General features: G+C 45.0%; 1 protein-coding gene across 2 annotated transcripts; it reads right to left on the reverse strand.

Moving 5' to 3' along the window:
- Window positions 1-5,188: 5,188 nt before the first annotated feature.
- Window positions 5,189-9,622, reverse strand: LOC112113618 (ADP/ATP translocase 3). Of its 2 annotated transcripts, none has more exons than XM_024209965.3 (4): window positions 9,465-9,622; window positions 7,456-7,942; window positions 6,381-6,521; window positions 5,189-5,878 (listed from the first exon to the last, which is right to left on the reverse strand). In XM_024209965.3, exons 1-4 carry the CDS (start codon window positions 9,573-9,575, stop codon window positions 5,721-5,723), a joined length of 897 nt encoding a protein of 298 aa, XP_024065733.1. In that variant the 5' UTR covers window positions 9,576-9,622; the 3' UTR covers window positions 5,189-5,720. The 2 variants fall into 2 exon arrangements, with proteins under 2 accessions (XP_024065733.1, XP_024065734.1); XM_024209966.2 differs by lacking the exon at window positions 9,465-9,622 and adding an exon at window positions 8,454-8,539.
- Between the last annotated feature and the right edge of the window lie 892 nt (window positions 9,623-10,514).

Here is a 10,514-nt window from a genome sequence, read left to right on the forward strand (position 1 = left end):
TGAGCACCTGGCTTAACGAGGTCCTTTCAGCTGAGGCTGACCCCCTCATTTGGGACAGGTTAATCACAGTCCTGCTCCCCTTTATTCATACAAGGACAACAACATCGATAACAGCATTTCATTCCCCTGCATTCAGTACTAAAGTGATTTGTAACCCAACACCGGCCAAAGTTGATCACTTTGAGCAACACCACACTATCTGCTGGATATCTAAGCAGAGTAGGTGTGTTCGTACAAATACAGTTTGCTCCTGAAGTCTCTCTCTCTCCCAGCTAGCTGTCAGGGGAGAGTTCATTCAGACCTTGCTTACATCGAATTCATCCTTTGTAATTAGACCTAGTTTCCACTCTTTGTATGACTCTTTTTCAAGTTTCAGGTCATCGAAGATCTCTTGGTTAAGCCTAATAACTAGGTCAACATACAGCATTCACAAATTATTAGAGTGGCTTTACTTCCATCAGCCTTTTCCTGTAAGTTTCCTCCTGGCAGCCAGGGGACACTGTAGTGCCTGACACAGGAACTGAGAGCAGGGAGACTCTCCTGTGCTCTCTCTAACATCCAGGAGGAATCAGCCTGATTGGAATGCAGAGGGGGCAGAGACAGGGTCCAGGAAGGGCTAGGCCAGGGCAGAGATAGCCTGTACTGCAGCAGGGTTGAAATGGGGCAGGCTTTGGAGGGATGGGGATAAGGATTGAGACCAGCTGAAGGAGTGCATTCTAAGGGCAGGGGCAGATAGAATAAAAAGGGAAAGCGTCTGTAACCACTAGAGAACACTCCCTCCACCCTCCCCGAGCCTGGATTAGAATCAGAGATTCTTGAGTCTGATCATTCTTCTGCTGTCTAGCAAATATTTATGAAACCCACTAGCAAAGTGTCTTATCTCACTTTTGTGGCTGGTCCACATAGCAGTAGCTGGTGGTGATTTTCTATCAGTTACTCCATTGTATTTTAAGCGGTAGAAATCAGTGTTCTGGACCTAAAGGTTACAGTCTTTGCTGATAACCCATGTAAAGGGTCTATATGGTTCCACACAATTCAATTTAAGTTTATTTTCAGTTTATTTTTTTGGTTTTTGAAACCTAGGAAATTCATACAAAACTGTTAAAAGAAAATTAACATACATTGCAAAGCAGTGCACTCATACATAAGGAAATGCCTGAATAAAGGCTGCCTGTCAAACCTAAATTTGACCCCTTGTGCGTAAGTATTGTGATAGTCTTTAATGATATGATCATATTCTATATTTTTCCCACAAGACCAGAGTTTCATTTGGTGTGCAAGACAGATGTTGCTGAGCTGATAGCTATTCAACATTTTTTTTTTAAATTCAGTACTAAACATGTGCTTACATCTGTTTCACAAACATTAACAAATTTATCTTCACAACATGTCAGTGAAGAAAGGTGGTATTACTAGCCCCTTTACATAAGTGCAACTGGAGAGCAGAAAAAAATAAGGCTAAAATGGTCATATGTCCACTAATTTTGGATGCTCAACTTGAGATGTTTAGGGCCTGATTTTTCAGGGTGCATGTCCTATTCCCATTAAACTGAGTTGGTACATACAAAACCAGTGTAAAAGAAAAAAAAGATTCATAATGTCCAGTGAAACACATCTGTGAAAATTAAGAGGGAGGAAAGTATTAAATATGCATATAATTGATATATTTAAAGGCCAGCTTTGTGAAAACTGGCTAGTTTTTATACTTTTTGAAATTTTCTATTATTCAGCATGTACAGCTGATCCAAAAGACTGAGTAATGGCAGTAGTAGGTGAGTTCCAATTATAAACTCTTTTTGAGTGTAAATTTCTGAACATCTCACTGCTGTCCATTTTCCTAGGGCTATTTTTTTTTTTAAGTTTAAACTGTGATTGGATACATTTGAATAGAAATTGGTTGTTGCAATAATACAGAAAACAAAAGTTTTTAAATGTCTCATTTATTGTTTGAGTTCTATGTTCCCACACTGTATAATCACACAAAGCTGCTGTTGCTAAATATGATAAAGAATCATAGAAAGCACAAAAAGTGATACAGGCTGTAATTTACAGCAGAGATGAAGAGGATGCAAGTTCCATCAACACTCCCTTAAAAATTGGGTCCCCTCCTCCAGTTTGTGTATATATATATAAAAATATACAATATATAAACATTTCAATACCATACCAATCACAGTGGCTGCTCCAGTGCTAGCAGCAGATTTTGGTCTTTTCTTACTGTGGAGTGCTGACCATTACTTACTGTACCTTTTGTATTCTCTCCACGTTCATTACCAATGGCCCCTAATGGAGGCAACTAGGATGGATCCTGTTTATTTTTAACTGCTTTAATAAGTAGTCTTGACATCTGAAACAGCAGCTTGAACTGAGAAACCAACACCACAGGACCTGCCAGCTCTGCACAAACTAGTATGAGAAATAACACCATTAAGTATGTTCCAGATAAGAACCAACATACTTGCTAGCAGTAATACCTACAGGAGTTAATCATGTTTGTTACTGGAAGATGTACCATGTATCTAAGGAATGTGATTACATTACATAAAAACCTTAAAATCAATGGCTAACTGGTACTGGAAGAAATCCAGCTTTAACTCTGACAAATGTCTGTGAACCTCAAGCCTCCAGAGGAAATATCATTAGCCAAATCATAGATGAAGTGGCCTGAGCGACTAGTGCCCAGGGTTATACTATAGGTTATACCAGGGGTGGTCAAAATACGGCCCACGGGACAAATCTGGCCCGTCTAACATTTCTGTCCGGCCCACCAGGCTCTTTGGCTGCACCCTCGCGACCTCCAGGCCGCTAAAAGTCCCGTGGTGCAGTGGGGTGCTCAGGCAGGCTGCCTGGCTGCTGTGGCCCCATGCCACTCATGGAAGCGGCCAGCTGCTGCTGGCATGGCTCTGCGTGCCTCTGGCGGGGGAGGTGGGAGGAGGCGCCGTATACTGCCCCCACCTCATCCACACAGCTCCCATTGGCTGGAAACCAGCTAATGGGAGTTGCGGGGCCAATGCTTGCAGGCACCAGCAGCACACGGAGACCTGCTGCCCCCCTCCCGCCAAGGGGCACGCAGAGATGTGCCATGGTGCCAGCAGCCAGCCACTTCCGGGAGCAGCGTGGGGCCACAGCCTGCAGGCAGCCTGCCTAAGCCCTGCTGCACTGCCAGCTGGGAGCCACCTGTATAAGCACCTCCCAGCCAGAGCCTTCACTTCACACCCCCTCCCGAACCCCAACCCCAGGTCAGAACCCCCTCCTGCACCAAACTCCCTCCCGGAGCTCAAACCCCAACACTGCACCAGTCCAGAGCTCCCTCCTGCACCCAAACTCCCTCCCAGGCCTGAACCTCTTCCATTAACATAGTAGAAATGTGTGGCACCTGATGACATATCAAAATTCATGGAGTGGCCCCCCCCCCTGTGAAAATTATTGCCCACCCCTGGGTTATATTAATGGTTCCCAACCTTTTCCCATTGGAGGAGTGCGCCTGTGTCCTAAAAGGCCTCACACCATACCCCAACATATTTTTCCATTTGTGAAGGGGAGAGGTGGTTGAGGCTTTTGGAGGTGGGGGATGTTATTTTCTTTTTCCTGTTTCCGTCCTATGTTCTCTACTTCACAAAGCAGTGTGGGGGGGGGGGGGGAAGAGAATACATCAGGCCTCTGTGCATCATAAAAATGTAAAAGGTCAACCCATTTTAGAGCTGATAGCAATAAAGAAGTATGACTTTTCTCAGTAAGAGGAACAAAAAGAGGTTTCCATGTTTATCTGTATTATATCGATGCTGCCAGTTATGAAAAGGAGTATTTGCCTTCCACAACTGCCAACTCAACTTGGGATTGACAGCCATATAGGTTCTTTACTCCTCACACACTATTGTCCCCAATAATAAAGATCACACAGGTTCTATTTTGCTTGTCACACATGTAAGTTACGCCATCAGTAATAATGCGCAACACAAATTGCCTTTGGTGTATTTGGACAAGTATAATTGACTAGTAAACCATTCTGTAGATGCAGAAAACACAGCTTTCCCCCAAAAAAAGCTATTTACATTGTACCGAGAAAAACAAAAACAAAAAAACTTGTGGTGTGAATGACAAGACTACAGAGATCTGTGGACAGATTCTTTGCTGCACCTAGCACAGGGCTAAGCAGAGAAGGCACAGCCTGGATGACAAGGGGAACGAAGGATCTAAATTACTTCTGTGCTGTAGAGTGTTTTATAGGGGCTGAACCATTACAGCAATAGGGGGCGATTAAAGTACAGATGGCTTATGCTGGCCATACACTCCTCCACCAAGGAAATTAAGTCTGCCTGTTATAGTTCTTTTATAGCCTCTCCACTTCAAGTATTCTAAACTACATAGTCCTTTAGATTACTATGGAAATCAAGCCTACCCCCTCCCCTACAAATGTTATCCTAAAACAAATTTAAGCTCAATTTAAGTTTCACCTTCCTCTAAAGCATTCATTGATCAAAACTAATCCAAGGGCGATACCAGATACTATGAACATACATAAGTGTTTTCAAGCAGTCATTGCTTACCGGGAACAGTAATGCCTTTACAGTGAAATGTGGACAGGTCACCCAACTTAAAACATATTTAGGTCTTGGTGAAAAGCTTGGTTATTTAAAAACAAACACACACAAAACTAATACTCCCTTGCCTTTTATTTTTAGGGCTTGATTCTTAGCTGACTTGCACCTTTTGCAATCATTTACAACATGCAAAGTATATATGAAACAGAGTCAGAATTAGAGCATAGTTTGAGATCACTCTGCAGTAGTGATTTACTAGCAGAATGGAATTTAAATCCCTGTTTGGGACCTTTAAGCTGCTACGTAAGAAATGACTTTACACTAGGGACCAGGTAGCTGAGACCCAAGCCAAGACAAACTCATCCAAAAAGCCACCTCCAGTAGCACAGTATACTCTTTATATCAAGCACAGAGAATTGAATGACTGATGGAAGTTTGCCACTTCATGATACCATTGTGTACAGCACCTATATGTTCCATGGAAATGTCCCATCCAAGCATTTACCAGACCTAACCCTGTTTAGAGAGATAATATGAATATACCATGTTGTAATGTGCTGGTTCAAGCAGTGAAGGTATAAGGTGAAACTGGAATGTTCTTATGAAAAGATGTTTGCAAAAGTTCCCCAGGAGAGCCAAAGCTTCAATATAATTAGTTTCAACAGAGTAAGTATATTTATTGTTTTACAGCAGAATGCCCCAATTTAAAAGAACATACTTGCTAAAGGTTCAGCTGTGCAAAATGGTACAGAGTGCTTAAGTACAAGTGGAATAGACATGATTTGTTAAACAAATACGCAAACAATTTTACGGTCCTATGAGACAGGAAATTAGAGAATGATCGGAGGGCAAATATAGAAAAAAAAAAAACAACAAACAAAAAAAACCCACAACTTTCTTTGCCCAAACTGCTTCTGTAGACCCAGAACTACTGCCTCTGATATCCCAACATTGATACAGAAAATTCAATATGCTGAACTATCAGTTTCAGTGTCTGCAAAAAAAGGCAATCTTGAAATGGATCAGTTCCCTTGATAAGTTTCTAGCCCCATCTACCAACGTGATCTGGCCCCGATAAATAAGACAACACAGGAATTTCTTGAAGGTCAATGGTCCATAATGGTAAAGTTATTCTACATGATTTGCTCAACTTGGTTACCAATTCTAGTTAGGCTGTTTTTAAATTACTTTCTTTAATTCATCGTACAGCACGAGCACAAAAGCACCACCCATGCCTCGGAGAACGTTGGACCATGCACCCTTGAAAAAAGCTTTTCCTCCTTCATCCCTTGCAATCTTCTTCCAACAGTCAATTGTTCCGGAGTACATGATGTCAGCTGTGGAGAAATGAATTTTTTCCCCCAATTTAGATTATTTGCTTCAGTATTTTTCTTAACTGCAACTTAATGTTATAATGGGAAAACTTCAATTTTATTAAAACCTAACTGAGACAGTAAATGATCATGAAGCTGTAATTGCCCATGTGGCGTTACCTATTTGCCAATTACCCATACCACATAAAGATCAAACACTGCCCTACATAAAAACAGCATTCTCAATACAAGTACCAAACTCATTTGTAAATATTACAAAGTACTAGTTCCCTAAAAGCTAGTCTTGTGATTTTAAATCCTTATGACAATCATTGCTTAAGACAATCGGTTTCACACTATATAAAATGTGTTGATGGATTTGTTCTAAGAAAATTAAATACTGCTCAAAAAATAAACTGAACTGAAGTTACCAGCTTTTGCACTAAGTCAAAAGCACTGGCAAGTATCATTACCATTGCTAAACTGCAGAACAAAAGTTTTAGACTAATAAATATCAAGACCATACCTCCTTTACGTCCTGACTGCATCATCATTCGACGCCGCACTGTATCAAAAGGATAGGAGATAACACCAGCCACAGAAGTCACTGTTTGTGCAATCATCCAGCTTATCACAATGTGAGTGTTTCTGGGATCTGGGAGCATGCCTGCAATAAAGACACCATAACATAACTTCTAGTTTTATACCCACTCCCTCCTCAAACTCTCACATTTTACAAAAGCACCTGTCATTCAAAGTTTTACAAGAGAAAGAAACTCAGTCTACTATAAGGATGGCAATGCATGAAATGCTGCACCATGACCACACTTACATCTCTCTTCCAAAGATTGTTAATATACTGTTTCAGAAATTTAAATTAACAATAAAGTGCTTTTGTTTTTATAACTGATTAGAAAAAGTATTTTTATCAATGAATCGCCCAAGGATTTGAAATATGTTGGTTTTAGAATATCTTGGAAACTTTTGAGACTGAAAAATAGAAGGGGGAAGGAGGGGAGGTCAAATATTCATAGCCTTTAGAGTAAAGTTTGCTGAAGTAGCCCATAAAAACACTAACTTGTTTAAGTGAAATATAACCTGTATTACTGTGATAGCAGCGATATGCCTCAGTAATCCATCAAGTCAAAAAAACTGAAGCTACTCTATCCCATTATTGGAACTTGTTTCTGCTAAAAGTGTGGTAAGCTGCTCTATCACCATATGTAGTCCACAAATACTTTGTCAATCCACAAATAGCATTTTACATTTTTAAAAGATTTAAACAGTATTTTCTCCAGTATTATACAAAACATTGACAGGATAGCAAGATTCTACACTTAGGTCTTTAATGCTGGAAGGTAGTTTGACTAACAATAAAACAAGTAGTGGCGCCAGTAACTAGAAGCAGGCTGATACTAATGGCTCCAATAAAATAACAAATTATCACAGACTTATATGAATCTCCAAAGCAATAGCACAGAATGAAATTATATACAAAAAGCTACATTAAAGCTTTCATATTGCAGTCAAGCACTCAAAAGTTAGGAAATGCCCCAAATTAAGGTTGCCTGTGCAACTTTCCAGGTCCCCCTATAAGTTACCTTTTGCTGTATCATAGATTCCAAAGTAGGCAGCTCTATAGATGATGATACCCTGCACAGACACATTGAACCCTTGATATAAGCCACGCAGACCATCAGACTTGGTAATTTTGACTAGACAGTCCCCCAGACCTCTGAATTCTCTGTCAGCACCAGCTTTTCCAACATCAGCAGCCAAACGGGTTCTTGCAAAATCCAAGGGATAGACGAAGCAGAGAGAAGTGGCACCAGCTGCACCACCAGAGGCCAGGTTACCAGCAAAATACCTCCAAAATTGAGTGTGCTTGTCCACTCCTCCTAAGAACACCTGCTTATACTTATCCTTGAAAGCAAAATTGAGAGCCTGAGTGGGGAAATATCTGATGACATTTGCCAAATTCCCACGCCAAAAGGACAGCATTCCTTGCTCCTTTGGGATACGCACTACGCAATCAATGATACCCTTGTACTGTTTGTCAGCAGCAATTTGTTTACTTGCATGTTGTACCTGTAAAAAAAAAAAAATTAATACATTTATTATTTTGATCACATATCCAATAAACACTACGTGTGCAAATCAATATTAGTAGTTCAAACTGTTTATCTATACTCATGCTAGAATAGAAGTAAGGGTCATCACTAAGTTTGAATGACTGGTCCAAACGATCATTTATCGAACTGTTTACAACCCTTCACCCATCACAAGTCAACTTTACTGTACATTTTCAAAAATGGTTGTAAATATCTAGAAATCAGAAATTCTTTCATAACTGGAGACTATGGATAGAGTTTTCTATTTATTAGTACAATTATAATAGAAGCTTTCTGATTGTACATAATACTGGAAGTCCCTCCAGGTCAACACAACTCAGTAATTAAAGAGGATGTGACTTATTTATGTTCATAAAGAAAAACTTAAAAGGTGAACTCCATCAGAAAAATAGTTGGGCCTAGGTCCAAGGTTTAGAATTTTCTACAGATTCGCCGCCTGGAAGACTGATAACTGGGGAAACTCGCACCTGGGTGATGATCTCACAATGTTGAAAATCAAATGTTCGAGATGAGATTTTTAGTTGAAACATTTAACGTAAGCGACTAACTTCAAATAAAGGGAGCCGCCCCCCCAGTCAGTCTCCCGGGTAGCTATATGGCCCCATCGCTAATTTCCCGGTGCCTCAGGCCGGCGTTGTTGACCCGACTGGGGGCGGAGGAACCGGGGCGAAGCGATCGGCCCCAGGCTTGGGCCCTGGATCCCAACGAAGCCAAACCCGACACCCAGAGGCCGTTCCCCGGCAAACACCGCAGCGCGCGGCGAGCACCGGGCGGCCGGCAGGGGCGCGCCGAGGTCACCGGTCCCGCAAACGGCCATTGGACTCGCTCCCCCAGGCAGCGCGCGGTAGGAGGGGGAGGAACTAAGGGCGCGCGCCCACAGGAGGAGTGTCCATGGCGACGGGGGCCCGGCCAGGCCACGCGCCGCCAGGGCTCCGACGACGGACGGGGCAGGGGAGGAGTCCGTCGCTGGCTGCCGAACCCCCACCCCCCCGACGAACAAACGTCTGGCGCCACCCGCCGTCACGTGACTGTCACAATACGACAGGAGTGGCCGCCTCAGCCCAAGCGAGCGGACGCCAGCAGTTCGCTGGGAGTGGGACGCAGCGAGCCGCCTCCACACATACACCCCCCACCAACCCCGCCCAACGCGCCTTCCTCGCGCGCCAGGCCCCTCCTACAAACGCGTCGCATAGCGGAAGAAGTGGCTTCCGCTCCTCCGCGCGCCCTCCCTCCACGTGACCTCCACCCGCTCTAGTAACCGGCTACTAGTACTGGCTGGGGCGAACGAGCTCCCAAGCCCGTTGCTGCTGCGGCAGCAAAGGCGCGAGACGGGCGCGCTGGGTCCACAGCGTGCTCAGCGCCTTGCGCCCTTTAGTGCACGCGCGCTGTGTGGCGAGAGGTCACGCGCCGCTGCCCCTCCTCTCTCCCGCCTCAGCCCCGGCCACACGCCCTCCCTCAGGCTCCCGCGCGCCGCTGACCTGGAGCAACAGCTTGACCCGCTCAATGGGCGCCACTGCGGTTTTGCTGATTGCCGCGGCCACGCCGCCCGCCAGGAAGTCCTTGGCGAAGGAGAGGGCCTGCTCCGCCATGTTCTTGCTGAGCCGGGAGCCGCTGGGGGAAAAACCCACCGCAACAGCCACGCACAGAGAAAAAAAAAGGCAGGATCATCTCCGCGCATGCGCTAAACGCCCGAGCCCGCCGGGCCCGCCCCCGCCGCGCCATTGGCCGCCCGGCTGCAGAGAGGCGGGGCCGCCCTGCAGTTCTGCTCGGGCCCCCGCTTCCGGCCGCGTCGCGCGCTCGCTGTGACGTCTCTGTTTCAACCTGACGGCGCAAGCCCTGTCCCGCCGCGCGCGCTCCCCGGCCTGGGGCTGATGACAGGCAAGTCTTGGCAGACACCGGCCCCGCTCACTCCCGCCCGAATGCAGCACCGCCCTGGCGCCTAGAGCCCAGCTTTCCGGCCTGGCTGCCGCGTCCTGCCCGCTCCCCTCCCTGCCCGGCAGGCACCTGCTCGCACCTCCGCGGCTGCTGCTCCTCCTCGGTAGGTGCCGGTATCAGCGCCGCATTGCACAAGCCGCTGGGCGCCCTCTGCCGTAGTGTGGCACACGGGGAAGGCGGCTTACGTGGCTGATTTACAGCTGCTTCCCTCGTCCGCCAGATGTGCATTTTCTCCATCTCTCCGTTTGAAACGCTGCTGTCTCAACAGAGTGACAGCGCAGCTAGCAACGCGCTGGCTGCTTCTAATCTCACGTTAAACGGGCTAGGAATCCTTCCTCGGTTATTTATGTAGCTCCCGTTTCTGCCAGCCTTACCCACGCTGACCAGCCCCATTGATTTATAGGGCAACAGATGGAGTAGAGAAGCATTTTAATGCCAAAAGAAAAAAAAATACAGCCTCCCATTTGCTCCTCCTTTTGTCTTCATGGCTCTTCTGCCTCATTATAGTTGTCATTGCCCATGCCTTTCGGTGTCACCAAAGGTTAAAATATAAATTTTTAACAAAATGGCCACATGAGAAATCTGAGAATCAT

The sequence above is a fragment of the Terrapene carolina genome, unplaced genomic scaffold, assembly GCF_002925995.2.
Source record: "Terrapene carolina triunguis isolate 2854851 unplaced genomic scaffold, T_m_triunguis-2.0 Scaffold25, whole genome shotgun sequence".
Taxonomy (NCBI): Eukaryota; Metazoa; Chordata; order Testudines; family Emydidae; genus Terrapene; species Terrapene triunguis.